The sequence below is a fragment of the Phocoena sinus genome, chromosome 2 (genome assembly GCF_008692025.1).
Source record: "Phocoena sinus isolate mPhoSin1 chromosome 2, mPhoSin1.pri, whole genome shotgun sequence".
Classification (NCBI taxonomy): Eukaryota; Metazoa; Chordata; class Mammalia; order Artiodactyla; family Phocoenidae; genus Phocoena; species Phocoena sinus.
In genome coordinates this window covers 167,884,281-167,907,325 of record NC_045764.1, presented here as the reverse complement: position 1 = coordinate 167,907,325, position 23,045 = coordinate 167,884,281, and the positions used below count along the sequence as shown (strand labels likewise).

General features: G+C 46.2%; 1 protein-coding gene and 1 long non-coding RNA gene across 8 annotated transcripts; one reads left to right on the top strand and one right to left on the bottom strand.

The window, feature by feature from the left end:
• Nucleotides 1-1,585: 1,585 nt before the first annotated feature.
• On the bottom strand, nt 1,586-23,031 carry LOC116748508 (interferon alpha-inducible protein 27-like protein 2). Of its 6 annotated transcripts, none has more exons than XM_032621633.1 (6): nt 22,893-23,031; nt 13,571-13,696; nt 13,023-13,172; nt 3,570-3,599; nt 2,385-2,546; nt 1,586-1,843 (listed from the first exon to the last, which is right to left on the bottom strand). In XM_032621633.1, exons 2-6 carry the CDS (start codon nt 13,641-13,643, stop codon nt 1,635-1,637), a joined length of 624 nt encoding a protein of 207 aa, XP_032477524.1. In that variant the 5' UTR covers nt 13,644-13,696; nt 22,893-23,031; the 3' UTR covers nt 1,586-1,634. The 6 variants fall into 6 exon arrangements, with proteins under 6 accessions (XP_032477524.1, XP_032477527.1, XP_032477528.1 ...); XM_032621636.1 differs by having other exon boundaries at nt 13,571-13,692; nt 22,893-23,030; XM_032621637.1 differs by lacking the exon at nt 22,893-23,031 and adding an exon at nt 22,355-22,373.
• Nucleotides 14,783-22,303, top strand: LOC116748509. 2 transcript variants are annotated; one of them, XR_004348308.1, is made up of 3 exons: nt 14,783-16,326; nt 19,026-19,304; nt 20,458-22,303. It is a non-coding gene; the product is annotated as an uncharacterized LOC116748509 (long non-coding RNA). The 2 variants fall into 2 exon arrangements; XR_004348309.1 differs by having other exon boundaries at nt 19,026-19,511.
• Nucleotides 23,032-23,045: the final 14 nt, after the last annotated feature.

Here is a 23,045-nt window from a genome sequence, read left to right as displayed (position 1 = left end):
CCGAGGTGGGCTGCTTCCCTCCTCCTGAAACACAGATTTCTAGAACTCCCTTAGATCTCCATGGAGTAATTTAAAATGTGCCAGAATTAGGAAATCAAAACGAATTACGTTTTTAAGGCCTATACCACGGTCAGGTTGTTCTGGGTTCCTGTTCTCCTGCACTTTCCTCACTAACTCAACGAGAAGGCTGAGATTACTATCCCCATTTTACGATGAGGGAATACTGGCACAGAGAGGGTAAGAGATTCATCCAAGATCACAAAGCTTGGCTTGGCAAAGCGGGACTCGACCCAGGTCCAGCTGCTTCCAAAGCGTGGGCTTGAGTGGCTCTGATTTGGTTCCTCCTAATGCTTGTCTCTTCCCCCTACCCAGGCTCATGGCGTGAGGGTCACCCGGGCACGGACTAGGCTCATGGCTTCCAGAGTCCCAGAGCCCAGTTGGGGGCTTAAGTCACTTCCCTCCCAAGACCCAGCTTCTCTGCTTGCAGCCACCCAGATGAGAAACATGAGACAGTTCTTCCAGTGGATGCAGACGGGTCTCCCCTCCACTCGCTGAGCCCCCCGCCCCCCGAGGGTAGGGGCGGCAGGAAGGAGCCGCCCCTGCCCACCCCTGCCTGTCTTACCCACAGGAGCAGACTTTCTGAAGATGTGGAACTGACCTGTGCGTCTTGAGCTTGTCTGTGTTCTGGGAGCCCTTGAGGCTAGCTGGGAGCTGTATGAGTGAACTGGGGCAGCATCTGAGGGAGACAGCCTGGTGGAGGAGGGGCAGTGAAGGAAGACGGGGGTGAAGGCCAGAGTGGGGACCTGGGCTGGGGTCCTGGAGCCAACAGGACGAGATCTGAGACTCAAGTCTAAAGTGGAAGCAGGGCTGCCAGAAACGGTATGGGTTATCTGCATGGGCAGACAGGCAGGTGGCAGAGGCCAGGTCAACACACATAGAGTGCCTGCCACCTGACCCAGGGCCAGGCAGCCAGTGGGCCTTAGGAGACAGATGAGTATTCTGCATTGACAAGCCTCTTGGGAGCCCCACCAGGGGAGGGAGGCCTGTCTGTCCTTGCAGGTTCTGGCCAGTCTCCCTTGGAACCTAAGGACCCTGAGCTCTACACCAACCGGGACAGAGCTCTCTGGAGAAATGCAAATTCTCTACCTACCTGAAGAGCTCCAAAGGCCACCAGGCCAGCAGACAAGTGTTGCTGAGTTCCTAGACTCAAGATACAGTCAGACCCAGAGTCCTGGGTGGGGAGGGGAGGGGTCAATAATCCCCGAGGATAAAGTGTTTCATAACTGAGGGTCAATGGCTCAAACTGACCCCAGGGCCAAGCCATCCTATATTGCTGCCTCTGGCTGACATCTTTGAAGACATGTGATCCACGATCCCATCCAAAGAGCAGCAAACTGAGGCTCAAAGGGGAGACATGACCTTCCCAGGATCACAGCTGGGTGGCAGGACTGCCGCAGACCTGGCTTCCTGTCGCAGACATCAGTGCCCATTCTTACAGACTTCCTGCTGCCCCCAACCCTGAAGCCATGGCTCTGCAGATGCGCTGCGCCCTGCCTGGTAGACAAGAATGCAGTGCAGACACTCGTGAAGGTCACGGCATCTCTTCTTTATTTCCTATGCTTCTTTGAAGGATTTTAGGAGGCAGAGGACTTGTCATTTGGGGGACTGACATCCTGAGGCCCTGGAGGGTCATCTCCAGCCCGGGAGCCCCTCTCTGCTTCAGTACTGGATCCTTGTGGAGGAGAGGAAGGGGCTTTCTTTTTTCCACCCCACAGCCAGGCCCCAAGAGCTGACCCAGCCGAGCCCAGGATGATGTTGGATGACGTGGAAAGTCCGGCTGCCCCTGGGAGAGAGGAGGGGGTTAGAGCACAAGGGGACAGGCAGCCCCGGCAGCTCCCGGCAAGACTGGGGAGGTCAGAGAACCCAGGACCCACAGGAGGCCCAAGACCCAGACATCCCAGTCCTGTTCCCTCCTCTACTTCCTGAAACCCCAGGAGGTCTGCTTTGGGGAGGGGCTGCTGCCCGTGGCTGCCCGAAGAGGAGACACGCACTCTGGTGGTGACTCCACCAGCGACAGGACAGACCCTCTGAGAAATGGCACAGGGTCTCTGCCTCTCCCTCCCCAGCACGAGGCTGGGCCCAGCGAGGGGAGGGCCCTACGCCGGTTTGTAGGGCTGATGGGGAACGCGCACCTGCTGCGCTGCACGCCCCCAAACCCACCCCCAACCAGAAGAGGGGACAGTGAGGGAGAGTCAAAGGACCAGGGACATTGATGCCCACGAAGCTGGAGGAAGCAGACAGGCCCTCCCTCCGGCTTAGCCGCTGGGCTGAATCCTGTGCTGGTGTGTCACACCCTCCCCGCTTCCTCCCGCCCGGACACTTACCCACGGACTGGAGAGTGGCCACCAGGCTGCCGGCGGCAACTCCGCCCCCATTGGCCATGGCGGCCGCTGACATCATCTTGGCCGCTAAGGAGGAGGCTGCGATTCCTGCCCCGGTGAAGCCCGCGGCGCCCAGCACCACGGGCACAGCCCCCACGGCCACGGCTGTAGTGGGAGAGGAGCTTTAGGGTTGGCCACAGGGGACAGACTCCCCAGTTCTCCCTGATACCTTCCTGAGGGGGATGAAGTGAGGGGTCCACGTCGCTCTCGTGAGAGCCACGGGGCCTGAGGCAAAGGAAGGCTGTAGAAGTGGACACGAGTGCACGGGGCCCTGCCAAGAAGCTGGATCCCAGGCCTGTGCATTTCTCTGTTTTGCTGTGGTCCTGGAAGGCTCACCTATCCTCCCTGCGCCTCAACCGCCCTTGTGTGAAATAAGATTAAAGGAGCAGTGGTCTTCAAGCGCCCCCTTTTGGCAGGGAAAATAGCGTCTTTCCCCCATCACAGGGCCCACAGAATAAGGACAGAGCTGCTCTTCTGAAGAGGTGCTGGGGTGGCGGCTTCTGCCCTCTGCCCTGCAGCTGCCTGTGGGTGTCCCCCCCAGGGGTCCCCTACATCTCCAGAGAGTGCAGCCGTAGAACTTTCTGCAACCAGGAGACGTTCCGAATCTGCGCTGTCCAACACGCTGGCCGCCTGTAGCCAATGAGCATCTGAGACTGTGGCTGGTGTGACAGAAATGTTTTCATTTTCTTGAATTCTGGCCACCGTGTTAGGAGATGCGGGCCAGGGGCACAGCTGGAAACCTCTGGGCTCACAGGATAAGCTAGAGGGTTTGTAAAGCAGTCTGAGGAATCCCTACAGCTCAGCTTACACATCCCTTACAACCCTCTGGAGGTACCACTGGCCCTGCTTTCTGGGGAGGAATCATGGGTTGAGACAGATGTAACAACCTGCCTGGGTCACACGGTTTGCACTTGGGAGAAGCTGAGATTGGACCTGGGTGCTTTGAATGGCTTTGCTTCGGTTCCTTCTTGGCAAGGTTCCTGTCACCTCGAGTGTTCCAACTCTGTCCCCTGCCCACTGCACCCTTACCCACCTATATCCTGGGGCTCAAGGCAATCTTGGGCTTGGTCAAGGCCAGGTGGTCCCAGGGTCAGATGAGGGCTTGAGTTTCTTCCCAAAGAGACTCACCTCCTCCAATCACAGCTAAAGAGGCCTTACCTGGAGACAAAAAGCACCCCCATGAGTGCATGGCACTGGCCTCCCCCTGCACCCCCGCTGCTGCCACAGTGGGAGGGGTTCCCTGGAGTTGGGATCAGAGAAGAGAGCAGCCCCTGCCTGGCCTCTTCCTGCTTTTCCTGAGAAGTCTGATTTTCTGAGAATGCAGAGGTGGATGGACGAGAGTCTGGAGCTCTGTTATGCTCCAGATGGCGAGGGGCACCTGCCTTGAAAAGGTTTCATGCTGCTCTGTGAAGTCAATACATTTGGTACCATTTTCTCAAAACAAAACAAAATCAAGAAAAGCATGCTATTTTCATTTGCGATGGAATAAATTTGACTTTTCTGGTCTTTCCCTCTTCCAGACACCCTATACCCTTCTCAGGCTACAGTTGGAGTGAAAGCCCCCCGTCCTGCAGGGCTCAGCCTACTTGTCACTTTCTGCAGGAAGCATCTCTAATTCCCCCACCAGAAGGGACCCTGCTTCCTGACAGTCATTGCCAGGAAGACACTGGAACTCACCAAAAAAGGTGCCCCACATCCAAAGACAAAGGAGAAGGTGCAACGAGACGGTAGGAGAGGTGCAATCACAATAAACTCAAATCCCATAACTGCTGGGTGGGTGACTCACAAACTGGAGAACAATTGTACCACAGAAGTCCGCCCTCTGGAGTGAAGGTTCTGAACCCCACGTCAGGCTTCCCAACCTGGGGGTCCGGCAACGGGAGGAGGAATTCCTAGAGAATCACTCTGAAGGCTGGCGGGATTTCATTGCAGGACTTTGACAGGACTGGGGGAAACAGAGACTTCGCTCTTTTTTCCTTTTTTATAAATTTATCTAGTTAGTTATTTTTGGCTGCGTTGGGTCTTCGTTGCTGCAGGCAGGCTTTCTCTAGTTGTGGCGAGCGGGGGCTACTCTTCATTGCAGTGCGCAGGCTTCTCATTGCGGTGGCTTCTCTTGTTGTAGGGCGTGGGCTCTAGGCGCGGGCTTCAGTAGTTGTGGCACGCAGGCTCAGTAGTTGTGGCTCACAGGCTCCAGAGTGCAGGCTCAGTAGTTGTGGCACACGGGCTTGGGTGCTCCGCGGCATGTGGGATCTTCCCGGACCAGGGATAGAACCCGTGTCCCCTGCACTGGCAGGCGGATTCTTAACTGCTGCACCACCAGGGAAGTCCCAGAGACTTCACTTTTGCAGGGCACACACAAAGTAGTGTGCATATCGGGACCCAGGGGAAGGAGCAGTGACCCCAGGGGAGACTGAACCAGACCTACCTGCTACTGTTGGAGAGTCTCCTGCAGAGGCAAGCGGTGGCTTTGGCTCACCAAGGGACAAGGACACTGGCAGCAGAAGTTCTGGGAAGTACTCCTTGGCGTGAGCCCTCCCAGAGTCTACCATTAGCCCCACCAAAGAGCCCGGGCAGGCTCCAGTTTTGGGTCGCCTCAGGCCAAACAACCAACAGGGAGGGAACCAAGCCCCACCCATCAGCCGACAAGCAGAATAAAGTTTTACTGAGCCCTGCCCACCAGAGCAACACCCAGCTCTACCCACCACCAGTCCCTCCCATCAGGAACCTTGCACAAGCCTCTTAGATAGCCTCATCCACCAGAGGGCAGACAGCAGAAGCAAGAAGAACTACAATCCTGCAGCCTGTGGAACGAAAACCACATTCACAGAAAGATAGACAAGATGCAAAGGCAGAGGGCTATGTACCAGATGAAGGAACAAGATAAAACCCCAGAAAAACAACTAAATGAAGTGGAGATAGGCAACCTTCCAGAAAAAGAATTCAGAATAATGATAGTGAAGATGATCCAGGACCTCGGAAAAACAATGGAGGCAAAGATCGAGCAGATGCAAGAAGTGTTTATCAAAGACTTAGAAGAATTAAAGAACAAACAAACAGAGATGAACAATACAGTAACTGAGATGAAAACTACACTAGAAGGAATCAATAGCAGAATAACTGAGGCAGAAGAACGGATAAGTGACCTGGAAGACAGAATGGTGGAATTCACTGCTGTGGAACAGAATAAAGAAAAAAGAATGAAAAGAAATGAAGACAGCCTAAGAGACCTCTGGGACAACATTAAACATGACAACATTCGCATTACAGGGGTCCCAGAAGGAGAAGAGAGAGAGAAAGGACCCAAGAAAATATTCAAAGAGATTATAGTTGAAAACCTCCCTAACATGGGAAAGGAAATAGCCATGCAAGTTCAGGAAGCACAGAGAGTCCAATACAGGATAAACGCAAGGAGAAACACGCCGAGACACATAGTAATCAAATTGGCAAAAATTAAAGACAAAGAAAAGTTATTGAAAGCAGCGAGGGAAGAACAACAAATAACATACAAGGGAACTCCCATAAGGTTAGCAGCTTATTTCTCAGCAGAAACTCTACAACCCAGAAGGGAGTGGCATGATATACTTAAAGTGATGAAAGGGAAGAACCTACAACCAAGATTACTCTGCCTGGCAAAGATCTCATTCAGATTCGATGGAGAAATCAAAAGCTTTACAGACAAGCAAAAGCTAAGAGAATTCAGCACCACCAAACCAGCTATACAACAAATGCTAAAGGAACTTCTCTAAGTGGGAAACACAAGAGAAGGAAAAGACCTACAAAAACAAACCCAAAACAACTAAGAAAATGGTAATAGAAACATACATAGCAATAATTACCTTAAATGTAAATGGATTAAATGCTCCAACCAAAAGACACAGGCTCGCTGAATGGATACAAAAATAAGACCCACATATATCCTGTCTACAAGAGACCCACTTCAGACCTAGGGACACATACAGACTGAAAGTGAGGGGATGGAAAAAAATATTCCATGCAAATGGAAAGCAAAAGAAAGCTGGAGTAGCAATACTCATATCAGATAAAATACTCTTTAAAATAAAGAATGTTACAAGAGACAAGGAAGGACACTACATAATGATCAAGGGATCAGTCCAAGAAGAAGATATAACAATTATAAATATACGTGCACACAACACAGGAACACCTCAATTCATAAGGCAACTGCTAACAGCTATAACACAGGAAATCGACAGTAACACAATAATAGTGGGAGACTTTAACACCTCACTTACACCAATGGACAGATCATCCAAAATGAAAATTAATAAGGAAACACAAGCTTTAAATGATACAATAGACCAGATAGATTTAATTGATATTTATAGGACATTCCATCCAAAAACAGCAGATTACACTTTCTTCTCAAGTGCACATGGAACATTCTCCAGGATAGATCCCATCTTGGGTCACAAATCAAGCCTTGGTAAATTTAAGAAAACTGAAATCATATCAAGCATCTCTTCCAACCACAATGCTATAAGATTAGAAATCAATTACAGGAAAAGGAAACGTAAGAAACACAAACACATGGAGGCTAAACAATACGTTACTAAATCTCTTCACCAAGAGATCAGTGAAGAAATCAAAGAGGAAATTCAAAAATACCTAGAGACAAATTACAATGAAAATGCGATGATCCAAAACCTAAGGGATGTAGCAAAAGCAGTTCTAAGAGGGAAGTTAATAGAAATACAAGCCTACCTCAAGAAACAAGAAAAATATCAAATAAACAATCTAACCTTACACCTAACGGAACTAGAGAAAGAAGAACAAACAAAACCCAAAGTTAGTAGAAGTAAAGAAATCATAAAGATCAGAGCAGAAATAAATGAAATAGAAACAGAGAAAATAATAGCAAAGATCAATAAAACTAAAAGCTGGTTCTTTGAGAAGATAAACAAAATTGATAAACCGTTAGCCAGACTCATCAAGAAAAAGAGGGAGAGGACTCAAATCAATGAAATTAGAGATGAAAAAGGAGAAGTTACAACGGACACCACAGAAATACAAAGCATGCTAAGAGACTACTAGGAGCAACTCTATGCCAATAAAATGGACAACCTGGAAGAAATGGACAAATTCTTAGGTATAACCTTCCAAGAGTGAACCAGGAAGAAACAGAAAATATGGACAGACCAATCACAAGTAATGAAATTGAAACGGTGATTAAAAATCTTCCAACAAACAAAAGTCCAGGATCAGACGGCTTCACAGATGAATTCTATTAAACATTTAGAGAAGAGCTAATACCCATCCTTCTCAAACTCTTCCAAAATATTGCAGAGGAAGGAACACTCCCAAACTTATTCTCTGAGGCCACCATCACCCTGATACCAAAACCAGACAAAGATACTACAAAAAAAGAAAATTACAGACCAATATCACTGATGAATAGAGATGCAAAAATCCTCAACAAATACTAGCAAACAGAATCCAAGAACACATTAAAAGGATCATACACCATGATCAAGTGGGATGTATCCCAGGGATGCAAGGATTCTTCAATATATCCAAATCAATCAATGTGATACACCATATTAACAAATTGAAGAAGAAAAACCATATGATGATCTCAATAGATGCAGAAAAAGCTTTTGACAAAATTCAACACCCATTTATGATAAAAACTCTCCAGAAAGTGGGCATAGAGGGAACCTACCTCAACATAATAAAGGCTATATATGACAAACCCACAGCAAACATCATTCTCAATGGTGAAAAACTGAAAGCATTTCCTCTAGGATCAGGAACAAGAAAAGGATGTCCACTCTCACCACTATTATTCAACACAGTTTTGGAAGTCCTAGCCATGGCAATCAGAGAAGAAAAAGAAATAAAAGCAATCCAAATTGGAAAAGGAGAAGTAAAACTGTTACTGTTTTCAGATGACATGACACTATACATAGAGAATCCTAAAGATGCTACCAGAAAACTACTACAGCTAATCAATGAATTTGGCAAAGTTGCAGGATACAAAATTAATGCACAGAAATCTCTTGCATTCCTATACACTAACAATGAAAGATCAGAAAGAGAAATTAAGGAAACAATCCCATTCACCATTTCAACAAAAAGAATAAAATACCTAGGAATAAACCTACCTAAGGAGGTAAAAGACCTGTACTCAGAAAACTATAAGACACTGATGAAAGAAATCAAAGATGACACAAACAGAGGGAGAGATATACCATGCTCTTGGATTGGAAGAATCAATATTGTGAAAATGACTATACTACCCAAAGCAATCTACAGATTCAATGCAATCCCTGTCAAATTACCAGTGGCATTATTTACAGAACTAGAAGAAAAATCCTTAAAATTTGTAGGAGACACAAAAGACCCCGAATAGCCAAAGCAGTCTTGAGGGGAAAAAAACAGAGCTGGAGGAATCAGACTCCCTGACTTCAGACTATACTACAAAGCTACAGTAATCAGGACAATATGGTACTGGCACAAAAACAGAAATATAGATCAGTGGAACAGGACAGAAAGCCCAGAGATAAACCCACACACCTATGGTCAACTAATCTATGACAAAGGAGGCAAGGATATACAATGGAGGAAAGACAGTCTCTTCAATAAGTGGTGCTGGGAAAACTGGACAGCTACATGTAAAAGAATGAAATTAGAACACTCCCTAACACCATACACAAAAATAAACTCAAAATGGATTAGAGACCTAAATGTAAGACCAGACACTATAAAACTCTTAGAGGAGACATAGGAAGAACACTCTATGACATAAATCACAGCAAGATCTTTTTTGATCCACCTTCTAGAGTAATGGAAATAAAAACAAAAATAAACTAATAGGACCTAATGAAAATTAAAAGCTTTTGCACAGCAAAGGAAACTACAAACAAGACAAAAAGACAACCCTCAGAATGGGAGAAAATATTTGCAAATGAATCAACGGACAAAGGATTAATCTCCAAAATATATAAACAGCTCATGCAGCTCAATATTAAAAAAACAAACAACCCAATCCAAAAATGGGCAGAAGACCTAAATGGACATTTCTCCAAAGAAGACATACAGATGGCCAAGAAGCACATGAAAAGCTGCTCAGCATCACTAATTATTAGAGAAATGCAAATCAAAACTACAATGAGGTATCACCTTACGCCGGTCAGAATGGGCATCATCAGAAAATCTACAAACAACAAATGCTGGAGAGGGTGTGGAGAAAAGAGAACTCTCTTGCACTGTTGGTGGGAATGTAAACTGATACAGCCACTATGGAGAACAGTATGGAGGCTCCTTAAAAAACTAAGAATAGAATTACCACACGACCCAGCAATCCCACTACTCGGCATATACCCACAGAAAACCATAATTCAAAAAGACACATGCACCCCAATGTTCACTGCAGCACTATTTACAATAGGCAAGACATGGAAGCAACCTAAATACCCATCAGCAGATGAATGGATAAAGAAGATGTGGTACATATATACAATGGAATATTACTCAGCCATAAAAAGGAACGAAATTGGGTCATTTGTAGTGATGTGGATGGATCTAGAGTCTATCGTACAGACTGAAGTAAGTCAGAAAGAGAAAAACAAATATTGTATATTCACGCATATATGTGGAACCTCGAAAAACCAGTTTACAGGGCAGAAATAGAGACACAGGTGTAGAGAACAAGGGGGGAAAGTGGTGGGGGGTGTGCTGGTGGGATGAATTGGGCAACTGGGATTGACATGTATACACTAATATGTATAAAATGGAGAACTAAGAAGAACGTGCTGTATAAAAAAATAAAATAAAATAGAATTCAAAAATTCAAAAAAAAAAAAAAAAAGAGAGAGAGAAGTCACTCTGCTTCCTCTGTGTGTCCTGCCTTGTGGCTGGAGCCCCTGGCACCACGGGGCAGAGCATGCCTGGACCATGTCGAATTGCTGAGAGCTCTTGGGGCTGGCAGGGACATCTGACAGGGGCAGGGACTGGGGTGCTGGGGCAGCTGGGACCAGGAGTTCCGGAGATTTCAGGAGTTGCAGGAGTGAGCTCAGCCAGCTCCCCACGAAGAGGAGCCTTGGTCCCAGGCAAGGGAGAGAAGGTACGAAATCAGCCTCAGACCTCCAGTGATTTCTTGAAGGCTGCAGCTCATGGCTCACCATCACCTCTCCCTCCATCAGTACCCCTGACCTGTCTTGAGGGTTTCCGTTTCTGCACAGATGATATTTCCAACAAACTGGCCTTGAAGTTCTCACGCCTCACTTCCAAGGATCTTCAACTCTATGCCACACGCACCCAAGGTCATACACTAGGCCCACGCTGCCCATTATAGGAACCACTAGCCATGTGTGCTATTTAAATCTTAATTAAAATGAAATAAAATTTAAAACTCAGTTCCTCAGTCCCACGGCCCACATTTCAGGGACTCGATAGTCACATGTGGCTAGTGGCTACCATACTGGATCACGCAGAGGGCAAGCTCATCACCGCAGAAAGCTGCCCCTAGACCCTGTCACTAACAAAAACTGCCCCCTCTCTATTACCAATGTCCACACACCCCTAGAGACTCCCACCTCCTCCTTGTACAGACTCTGACTCTAATACAGCCTTCAACCACAATGGGATTTTCAATCTCTGTCCTTGGAGATACTGAGGGTTCGGTTCCAGACCACCACAAGAAAGCGAACATCACGTGCAGTTTTTGGTTTCCACTGCATATAAAAGTTATGTCTGGGGGCTTCCCTGGTGGTGCAGTGGTTGAGAGTCCGCCTGCCGATGCAGGGGACATGGATTCGTGCCCCGGTCTGGGAAGATAGCACATGCTGCGGAGCGGCTAGGCCCGTGAGCCTGCGCGTCCGGAGGCTGCGCTCCGCAACGGGAGAGGCCACAGCAGTGAGAGGCCTCACTGTTTTTGCGTACCGCAAAAAAAAAAAAAAAAAAAGTTACGTTTATATTATACTGTAGTCTACTAAATGTGCAATAGCCTTTTGTTTAAAAAGACAAGGAGTATACCTTAATTTAAAAATACTTTATTGCTAAAAATGTGAGCCAATATCTGCCAGTGCTAGGTTGCCACAAACCTTCAACTTGTAAAACACGCAGTATGTGCAAAGTACAATAAAATGAGGTCTGCCCATGTTAGTTCCCTGAGGCTGCTGTAACCAGTTACCACAAACTGTGTTGATTCTCTCATGGTCCCTCACAGTTCTGGAGGTCAGAAGTCCAAAATCAAGGTGTAGGCAGGGCCAGGCTCTCTCTGAAAGCTCTAGGGGAGGATCCTTCCTTGCCTCTTTCTAGCATCATTGTCTAGGGGTTGCCAACAATCCTTGGCTTGTGGCTGCATGACTCCAATCTGTCTCTGACTCCACCACTGCCACCCTAGTCACCATCACCTCTATGGAAAATGTATGGCAGTTCCTGAGAATATTAAAAATAGAAAACCATATGGTCCAGCAATCCCATTTCTGGATATATATTCAAAGAAATTGAAAGCAGGGTCTTGAAGAGATATTTGCACCCCCGTGTTCACAGCAGCATTGATCACAATTGCCAAGAGGCGGAAGCAACCCAGGTGTTCATCAACGGATGGATGATCACCATGTGACATATACACACAACAGAATATCATTCAGCCTTACAAAGCAAGTTCTGGCATATAGGTGAACCTTGGGAACCTTATGCTAAGTACAATAAACTAGTCACCAAAAGGCAAACACTGTATGATACCACCTCCATGGATATTAGATTAGATTAGTTGTATTTATAGAGCCAGAAGGAACTGTGGTTGCCAGGAGCTGGGGGCAGGAGGATATGAGTAGTTAATGTTTAATGTGTACAGAGTTTCACTTTGGGCAGGTGAAGACAGTTCCGGAGGTTGGTCGCACGGTAATGCAAATATAGTCAACACTACTGAACCGCACGCTGACAAATGGTTATGTTGGTAAATTTAATGCTATGTGTATTCCACCGGCCCTCCCCGCCCCCCACCAAAAAACCAAAAAGCTGGTGTCTTTTGCTGCCCTGGCCCGGGCTAGCCCCACCCTTACACGACACATTACTCTGCGAAGGTATGTCCTGGGTGGACTTTAGCAACCAGGCCCTGGGGCGTCACGGGAGGGGCGGAAATGGAGAAATGGTACTCACCCGCCTTGGGAGCTATGGGGCCAAAAGGTCGGGCACGGCCAGTGGACTTAACTGGCAAGGAGCCGTGCCTGAGCCTGCGCCTGCCAGCTGCCCAGGAACCTGAGCGGCAACTCCGTCCCTCCTAACAGAATATGACCTGGCTCTGGGAAAGCCCTAAGAGGGACCTCATCCTACCCTGCTATTAAAAGCAAACCATTCAAGGCCCAGAGAGGGCAAGTGACTGGTTCTGGGTCACTCAGCAAGTCAGAGGCAGAGCCAAGTCCTGAAGTGTGGGTCCTCTGATTCTAGAGCATCATTGATTTCATCTCTCATGTACACTGTGCCCTTTTTCTGACAATGTGAGTGTCAGAGAGATTCTATCAGGAACGTGGGCCTGACACTGACAACTCAGAAGGCTGAACTGAGCAGTGGGGAGTTGGGTGAGGGCCCGTGGATTGATGCTCAGGGATCAGTTACCTGCGTAATGGGCAAAATTGCTGCCTCCAGCCTTGGGTGGGTCTCTGGGGTCAGAGGCAGATCCATCTGGCCCTTGGGGTGGCCCCTGTTGTGGCTTCCCGGGAGAACCATCAGAGGCCTGGTCGGATGACTGGGAAGGTTCGTCCTCCTCTGGAAAAAAAAAAAAAAAGAGGAGGGGGAGCTCCCAGCGGGGTGGGCAGCTGAGGGACCAGAGGCCCCACACGGCGCCCTCGACCATCTCCCGAAACTCCCAAGAACTCTGATGTTGGGAGGGGACCTCAACGGCAGCTGTGCTAAGAGGCGACAAAGATGCTTGGAGGTGAACCCAAGGAAAAGACAGAGAGAGGGAGACCCAGCACCAACGCGGAGCTGGCAGGTTCCAGACTTCACAGAGCAGGAGTCTGAGGCCCACGAGGTTAGAGACCTGACGGGGCACAGTGCACCCGGTGGCAGGTCCAGGCCAGAACCTAGAAGACCCCCTCTGCCCTCGTTCAGGCACCCCAAGCTCTGGGCCACCCCGCCCTCTGGAGCTTCCCTAGAGCACTCACCATCAGAGGGATATTCCAGCGGGCTGAGGTCAGTGGCATCTCCATCCCCGCTCTCTATGGCTTTAGCTGACATCTTGGAGGCAGTGCAGGAACACCAGGTGCAGAGCCAAGGACACCACTATCTTTCTGAGAAACAGAGTATGAAAATCGGAAGTGTTCTGCCTGATTTATGATGGACTGGTGGGGGGAGGGCCGGGGCACCTCTCTGTTGCCCCAGCCTTGCCCTCTGTCCTATAGGAGCCTGTGGGCACTTCCATCTCTGCCCATACTGCCTCCTTGGTTATCCATCTCTGCCCCACCCACTGCCCGGCCAGCCTAAGTCTTAGGGCTTCAGAGTGACCTGGGTTGATACAAGACTGGAGGTACCCAAAGTCTCCTGGTAAAGGTGGGCTCAAGCCCCTTCCCAGCACACTCACCTCTGGTCACAGTGACAGCTGCCCTGGATGGAAGCAGGGAAGTAAATGTAATAATAGCACCTATTTTGTGAGTGCCTATGTGCGTCCAAACTAAGGCACGTCAAGGGTAATTCACTTGCCAAAGGTCACAACTAAGGATTCCAACACACGCACTGGTCAGAGATCATGCTGTTAACCATCAGCCCGTACTGCCTCCTTGGTTATTACAGATATGAGATTAGGGCTCTGTGCCATTTGTCAGCCAAGGTAAAATGTTTTGGGCTATAAATTTGTAAATCATGGCAGGCAGGGGAAGGATGATCTCATACAAAATAAAGTTCACAAGAATTGCAGTGGAGTTTTAAAAAAAGGAGGACTATGGATTTCTCACATATCCAAGAAGGGATTTTGAGAGGGAAAATAATGCTCCCGCAGAATGACTCACCCACGCAGGCCTCATCCTTGCATTAGCATGCCAAGGTGAGTTCTACCTGGCACCAAACCTGGGAAGAGATAGACTCACTTCCTCCTTGGACTTTTGGGCTTAGACGTCATGCAGCATGGAGGGGATGGAAAAAGATATTCCATGAAAATGGAAATCAAAAGAAAGCTGTAGTAGCAATTTTCATATCAGACAAAATAGACTTTAAAATAAAGACTCTTCCAAGAGACAAAGAAGAACACTACATAATGACCGAGGGATCAATCCAAGACGAAGATATAACAGTTGTAAATATTTATGCACCCAACATAGGGGCAACTCAATACATAAGGCAAATGCTAACAGCCATAAAAGGGGAAATTGACAGTTACACAATCATAGTAGGGGACTTTAACACCCAGCTGGTGTCCTCGGCAGCCTCACTACCTGCACAACTTCTGACACTGCTCTTCCTTCCCAGACAGTGACCTCCCAGGGTAGGCAGGGGCGTAGGAGGTGGGGGAGGGGAGAGAGCAAAAGGACTCTGCTTCCAGATTTGTTCCCTAATCTCATATCTGTAATAACCAAGGAGGTAGTATGGGTTTTATTTTTTATTTTTATTATTTTATTTATTTATTTTTATTTTATTTATTTATTTTATTTATTTTATTTTTTATTTTTATTATTACATTTACTTCTTTCTGTTCCTTACCCCTAGTGGATTAAGTCTCATGAAAAGCGTAGATTTGTCTGTCTTATTCCCCTGGGTCAGGAGCTCAGTAAATATTTTTTTTTAAGATTTTTTTTGATGTGGACCATTTTCAAAGTCTTTAATGAATTTATTACAATATTTCTTGTTTTATGATTTGGTTTTCTGACCGCCAGGCATGTGGGATCTTATCTCCCCGACCAGGGATCAAACCCGCACTCCCTGCATTGGAAGGCGAAGTCCTAACCAGTGGACCGCCAGGGAAGTCCCAGTAAATGTGTTTTGAATGAAAGAATGAATACAGAGAAAAAAGGGGGAAGTGAGAATCTCAGTGTGAAGCTGGGGCGAAAAGGAGGAGCAGGAAGTGAAAGAAGGGGCAGAATCGGGGCTGGAAGAGGGCTCTGCTTGGAATATGCTTGAATGTCCTGGGAAATGAGGCTTTGTCCCTCATGCAAGACAAGGACATGAGGGACCAGACCTATGACCTGTCTGTTCCCCACCCCCACCCCTGCTTAGCTTTAGGACAACAGCCCCAAACAGCTCAGCAAAAACTGCTCCAGTTTTCCCTGGGATGCTGGGTGACACTGTCCATGGGACACAGAGGGGAGAGGTTTTCAGAGCAAGGTTGCAGGAGCCCCTCTTCTGTAGTGGAACAACTGAGGACATGGAAAGGAGATGTGACCCATGAGCCCCCCCCCCCCCACCAGCAAACTGGGGGCTGGCGAATAAGCCAGAACTGCAAACAGTCCTGATTGCTTTGAGCCCCCACCCCCACCCCGGCAAACCGGGGGCCTGCGAAGAAGCACTGAGTGCTTTGGGCACTGATCCATGAGATGTCCTCAGTATAATCAGAGTGGTGGGAACGCGAGGAAATGTCCTTGTGCTGCTTCAGTATAATCAGAATAATGGCGGGAACCCTGTGCTGCTTTTGCGCTCAAGGACGAAGCACGGCAGGTGCTCACGAAAGCCAATTATTGCTTCTATAATTAATAAAAACATAGGTTGCTGCGTTGGCACTTCTGAAATGTTAAGAAAACAAGTCTTAAAGTGTAAACCTAGATAATGCTTTAATAACAGTTACCACAGCAGGACAGACGGCGCTGTTTTGCCTGAGCGAGCGGCAGCCCTCTACTGCTGTGCTTTGGCACAATTCATCTCGTGTGATGAGCTTACTTTCGGCCCTGTCATAAGAATAAACTACAACACTTGGCGCCCGAACAGGGACTTGAAGGTAAGTAATCGCGTGATCGCGGGACCGAAGGGGAAATTGGTCCGCTCAGAGTAAGCGAAACCTTCGGCAACAGTAGAGTAACTGTAATGGGGAATTCCCATTCAGTAGAATTTCAATACATTAGACTCCTGAAACAGTTATTACGGAGTTCAGGAGTGAAAGTGAAACCAGAATCTTTTGATGAATTGTTTGCGCTGGTTCGTAAACATTGTTACTGGTTTCGACCTACTGGTCATAACCAGTTGAATTTAAAAGTTTGGAAACAGGTTATGCGAGCCTTAAGAAGAGCTCATCAACATAGAGACCCTATATCTGTCCGTGTTTGGTCTCTTTGTAAATTAATTTCCCTTGCCCTGGAACCATTACAGTCTGAAACGGAAAGTGACAATGGGGCGCGTCCTCAGCGACCGAATTCTGCTCCCGATCACTCTGCTACTTTTCTCCCCCCGCGCCGAGGCCTCCTCACAGCCCGGCTGCTCAGTGAGTCTCCTATAGAGGACCTTCCTCCGCCTCCTCCTCCCCTTGTGTCTGAGACAGGAGAGGATTTTTCAGATTCCAGTGATGAAGGGGCTTTTTCTGATGATGATAAAGGTTAGGAGCAGACTAGCAAACAAAATGAGATGCCACTTTCTCAACAGAATGAGATTTCTGATATACTTTCAAAGTTAAAAAATTTGATGACTAAATTGGAAGAAAATAAAAGCAATGCTACCACTCCTTCATATCAGGAGCCATGTCCTACTATTCCTTCGGCTCCTCCTTTAGAATTAGCAGCTTATCCTGTTGGAGCCTCTCGTCAGTTTCGCTTTCCTCTAAAACCTGAATCTAATAGACTTGTTGGAAGAAGAGATGAATAAACAAGAAAAGCAATATTCTGAATCATTTTTTGCTTTCCCTATTGTTAGACAAGCTATACCTGCTAACGATCAATTTCCAAATGGATATGTAAATGTTGAGTATAACCATCATGATATAAAAATTTTTAAAAATGCTAAAAGAAGCCATTAATGCGTATGGAATGCATTCTAATTATGTTTGGGGACTTTTGTCTGGTTATGCTACTGAAAACATGTTGAGAAATTAATATGTCTTCAAAAGCATACCTAGATAAAAGACCTTGAAATAGTCACCGTGAACTTTCTCCCCAGGCTGAACAAGAACTTAAATGGATAGAAAAACATATACATGATGCACAATTGGATCGGATTGAATCTCTCGATCATTTACGACTTATTGTATTTCATACTCCTCATTCTCCTACTGGTTTACTACAACAACAAGATAATCTCATAGAATGGATATTTTTAGCTCATAAAGCTCAAAAGAAATTACAATCTTATGTACAAAAAATAGCTGATATTATTATTAAAGGTAGGTTACGATTAAGGCAAACTATGTGGTCAGGACCCACATGAACTTACAGTCCCTTTTTCAAACAAAGAAATACAAACTCTTTTTCAACCAGAGGATAACTGGCAAATTGCCTGTGCCCATTATACAGGTAAAATACATAATCATTATCCTTCTGATAAACGTTTACAGTTTTTGAAAAAGACTAATTGGATTTTGACAAAAATAGTTCAATTAGATCCTGTTATAAGACCAACTTTTTTTTACTGATGCCAATAAAACGGGAAGAGCAGGATATGCTAACAGTCATGATCAAAAGGTGTTACAATCTCCATATGTTTCAGTTCAAAAAGCAGAACTATTTGCTGTAATACTATTGTTACAAGATTATCCAATGGCTCTTAATATAATTACAGACTCTCAGTATGTGGAATTTACAGTTAAAAATATTGAGAACGCTTTTATCCCAGATAATGGATCAGAGCTGCATTCTTTATTTTTGCAAATACAACATACAATTAGACTACGTACTGCACCACTTTATATTACTCATATTCGTGCTCACACTCATTTACCCGGTCCATTGGTAGATGGAAATGATTTTATTGATACTTTAGTGGGTACCGTACAATTAGCTACAGCAGAACATCATAGACATCATACTAATGCCAGAGGATTGAAAAATAAATTTAATCTTACTTAGAAACAAACAAAAACTATTCTCCGTACATGCCCGCAATGTGCTGCTATTAATCAACCTTGTTTGAATATTGGAGTTAACCCTAAAGGCTTATCTGCTAATGCTATCTGGCAAATGGATGTAACTCAATATCCTGGTTCTGGAAAGTTAAAATACATTCATCATTCTGTAGATACCTACTCTCATTTCTCATGGGCAACTCCATTATCTTCTGAAAAAGCTGATGCTGTAATAACTCATTTATTAGAAGCTTTTGCTGTTATGGGAATTCCCGACAGCATAAAAACTGTTAATGCTTCTGCATATCATTCTCAAAAATGTCAGACTTTTTTTGCCACACATAATATAAGGCACGTTACAGGTATCCCAGGAAACAGTACAGGACAAGCGGTTATTGAACGACAAAACCGCACTTTGAAAGAAATGCTTATAAAACAAAAAGAGGGAGATGAGGTACAAAGTCTTGCTTTATTTACTCTTAATTTTTTGAATCATGGAGAACATGATCTTAGTGCAGCTGACAGACATTGGACAAAAATAAGTACACAAGAACTTAGACAGCCTGTTTTTATATTAAATAAAAATACTAACACTTGGGAACCTGGCGAGGTTCTTCGTTGGGGCCGAGGATATGCTTTTGTTTCTGCAGGAGCTGAATCCTATTGGGTGCCGGCTAAGAAGATAAAGCTTCGGGATGGCAACTAAGCGTAGCCTTGATGTGACGGGAATGACGAAGGGATTTGCGGAGACGGATTTGAGCAAGAGAGCATTCCGTGTGCCATTGGATCGAACAAAGAAGGCACCTTCATTGACCTGGGGGCAAGTGAAAAAGTTTGCAGGCACTGCTGAAAATCTTGTCATTTCGCAGGGTAAACCCCTCACTAGCACCAATCTTTTTGTAGCTATGTTGGCAATATTGTCTGCACAGGTAATAAGCATATCAGCCAATGAGATAAATTGTACTAACCATACTTATTGGACTTATATTCCTAACCCTCCTCTTAATATGGGGGTTACCTGGTGGGATGCCCCAATTTTTGTATACGTAAATGAGTCTGGATGGTTGCCTGGTCCTTTTGATGACAGAGGCCCTTTGAAGCCGGAAGAAGAAGGAAGTGTAATAGAGAATTACACGGTGGGTGTTAATGGACCTCCTATTTGTATGGGAAAGGGAGATCATTGCCTTAAAATGAATTATCAGGCATGGTTAAGTATTGTCAAAAATGAAAGCAGATATCATGGGTTATATCTTTTGAGTGCTTATAGTTTTAAAAGTTCTAATTCCACTCTTAATGAAAATGTTTCCGCACCTTATTTGCCTCCATGCCAGGTGCCTCTCGTGGATCAATTATCGGATTGGGTCCATTGGACTCGATGCCGAGGAGAAATGGCTCGGGTTCTTGTTAATACTTCTTGGGGAAGTGTCATTGATTGGAGCCCTTTTGGCTCCGCCCGAGGAAAAAAGGGTTTGAAGAATTTATACTGGCATAAAGAGGACAACACTATTTATAGCGATACTATTAATGATACCATAGTATGGCATGCTGGAGGGTTTTCTCCTCCTGGTCCTCATTTAAATGGATATCCTATCCAAAAGGACTTGTGGAAGCTTATGGCAGCTCTGAGAAAGATTAATGCCTGGGTAGGGCATATGGTTAATAAATCTGAAAATCATAGTTTGATTTTTCATAAAGATGTTACTCGGTATACTCGTAGCTGTATGAAATTACCTTATATATTGTTAAAGGGACCAGCTGTATGGAATGAGACTCAAGGTATTATAATGTGTAAAAATTGCTCTCTGTATACCTGTATTAACTCTAGTATATCTTTTAACATATCTACTAAAAGTTTGTATATCTTATGAGCTTGGACAGGTCTTTGGCTTCCTGTCAATCTTGGAAGGGAATGGCAAGAATCTCTTCCTATGGCTGTTTTGCAATATTTAGCTGATGCGTTAACAAGACGTAAAAGATTTGTAGGAATGTTGATTGCAGCTGTCATGGGTATTAGAGCCACAACAGCTTCTACTGCAGGACTGCTAATGCTTATTATAATAATAATCATATGTTTAATTGTAGTCCAACGACGAATGAAAGCTACCCGCCATGCAACATCGCAACAAGCTGCCGTGTTCTCCTTGATGCTACAAAAATTACAAAACAAAAAGGGGGAAATGTAGTGGAACAACTGAGGACATGGAAAGGAGACGTGACCCATGAGCCCCCCCCCCCACCAGCAAACTGGGGGCTGGCGAATAAGCCAGAACTGCAAACAGTCCTGATTGCTTTGAGCCCCCCCCCCCCCCCCCCCCGGCAAACCGGGGGCCTGCGAAGAAGCACTGAGTGCTTTGGGCACTGATCCATGAGATGTCCTCAGTATAATCAGAGTGGTGGGAACGCGAGGAAATGTCCTTGTGCTGCTTCAGTATAATCAGAATAATGGCGGGAACCCTGTGCTGCTTTTGCGCTCAAGGACGAAGCACGGCAGGTGCTCACGAAAGCCAATTATTGCTTCTATAATTAATAAAAACATAGGTTGCTGCTTTGGCACTTCTGAAATGTTAAGAAAACAAGTCTTAAAGTGTAAACCTAGATAATGCTTTAATAACAGTTACCACAGCAGGACAGACGGCGCTGTTTTGCCTGAGCGAGCGGCAGCCCTCTACTGCTGTGCTTCGGCACAGTTCATCTCGTGTGATGAGCTGACTTTTGGCCCTGTCATAAGAATAAACTACAACATTCTTCCTCGTCACTTGGTATCCAATCTACTTTCCTGGCGGAATTCAAGGCATGAGAGGCATCCCCCTCCTGGAGAAACAGGCCTATTGGTTTCTGTGAATTTCCTGTCACTGGAAGACAGATAGAAAGACAACCTATGGAACAGGAGAGACTGGTACCATCAGACCACATGTGACATTAAAAACACCACAAACAAGGGTAAGAGACATGTAATCTACTGAGGGCGGAAAGAAAAACATGATACCCTTTGCATCATTAGAATCCCCAATGTAAAGAAAGTTCTTATGAAACAATTTTTCAAAAGAACTGTCTTTAAAAAGGAACTCAGACTAGAAGAGGTGGTTCCTAAAAAAAGAATTATACATGGCCAATAAATATTTGAAAATGTGTTCAATCTGCTAATACTAAAAATAATTTTTAAAAGAGAAAACTCTGTGTGTGTGTGTGTGTGTGTGTGTGTGTGTGTTCCATGCACCTGTTAGTCAGGGTTTGGCTGCAGATAACAGAAGTCACTCCAGGTAACTTAAGCAGAACAGGTTTTGTGGGTTGTTTTGGTCGAACCCTTGGGGTTCTGGGTGCCTGGGTCCCTCAGTGATGACGGCTGGGCAGGGTTTGGGGACCTGGCCCAGAGGGCGCCACCAGCTGAGATCTGCCTCCTTAGCAGGGCCTGGGCACTCGCGGGAGAACCCAGACTGGGTGCTGGACTAAGGCTCCCGGGCAGGGTAGCCTGTCTGCACAGAGACCCCCTCCTCTTAAGCACTGCCTGGACCTCGGAAGGTGAAAGTTGTGCCTTGGGACCTTGCCCTTCCTTGTCAGAACAGAGAATAACATTTGTTTGGTGGAGGTTTACAGGAACATGGTGACCGTGACCTGACCTCAAGAACAAAGGATGCGATACCAAGAAGTTTGCAAACACTAACCACGCCCCTCCCTCACGTTTCCTATAAAAGGGCTTTGCTGAAAAGCTTGGGGAGTTCTGGGTTTTTAAGGCATGAGTCACCCGTCTCCTTGCAGGGCCCTGCAATATACCTTTCTCTGCTCCAAAATGACGTTTTGGTATTGTTTGGCCTCACTGTTCGTCAGGCACACAGACTTGCGTTCAGTTACATGACCTCTTCCTTCGGTTTGATAATTTGCCAAAAGGCTCACAGATCTCACGAAAGCACTTAACTCACCATTACTGATTTATTACAAAGGATATTAAAGGATACAAATGAACAGCCAGATGGAAAAGTACCTATGAGGAAGTCCGGAGCACAGGAAGTGCAGTCCCCGTGGACTTCAGGCGCCAGGTGGGCGCAGACTATGCCACCCAGGCTCTTGGGGACACACTGGCAAGTTCCTCCAAGAAATGAGTTGAGCTGTGTCCCATGGTGGCTCCGGGGTGGTGGGGAGGCTCACTCGACCTAAGCTTGGTGAATTCCCCCGTTGTCCTTTAGGACTTCCCAAAGTCACCGGACGTAGAGACAGTGTATGGGAAAGGTTTCCCAGATGGTCTGGTGATCCCCACCTCGAAAAACAGAGTAACTACCGTGAAGTTGATTTCTCTGCATATAACAAAGGACCCAGTTTAGCTTGATTATTGGAGGCAGCCCGACCTTCCCCAACCATCAGTGAGCAACAGGCGAGGCATGAAAACCTAGGGAAAACAACACCGCCAATACAGGCTGGTTGAGTTGTAAATTAAATGCTAAAACTTTTGCGAGGCTCCAGGCATACAGCCAGTACGTAAACAGCCACTGCACTAAAACCAAAGCAAGAATACAAGAACTTACATTCCCATACATGAGCTAGAACAGAGCCCCTTCAGAGGAAGTACAGCGGGCTCCACCTGTTGCTCCCGCTCCCTAAGCCCGAGAGGAGGACCTATCAGCGCGGCCCCTTGCTCTCACCGTCTGCGCTCTTCGTACCCGCACTGCGGAAGCCCG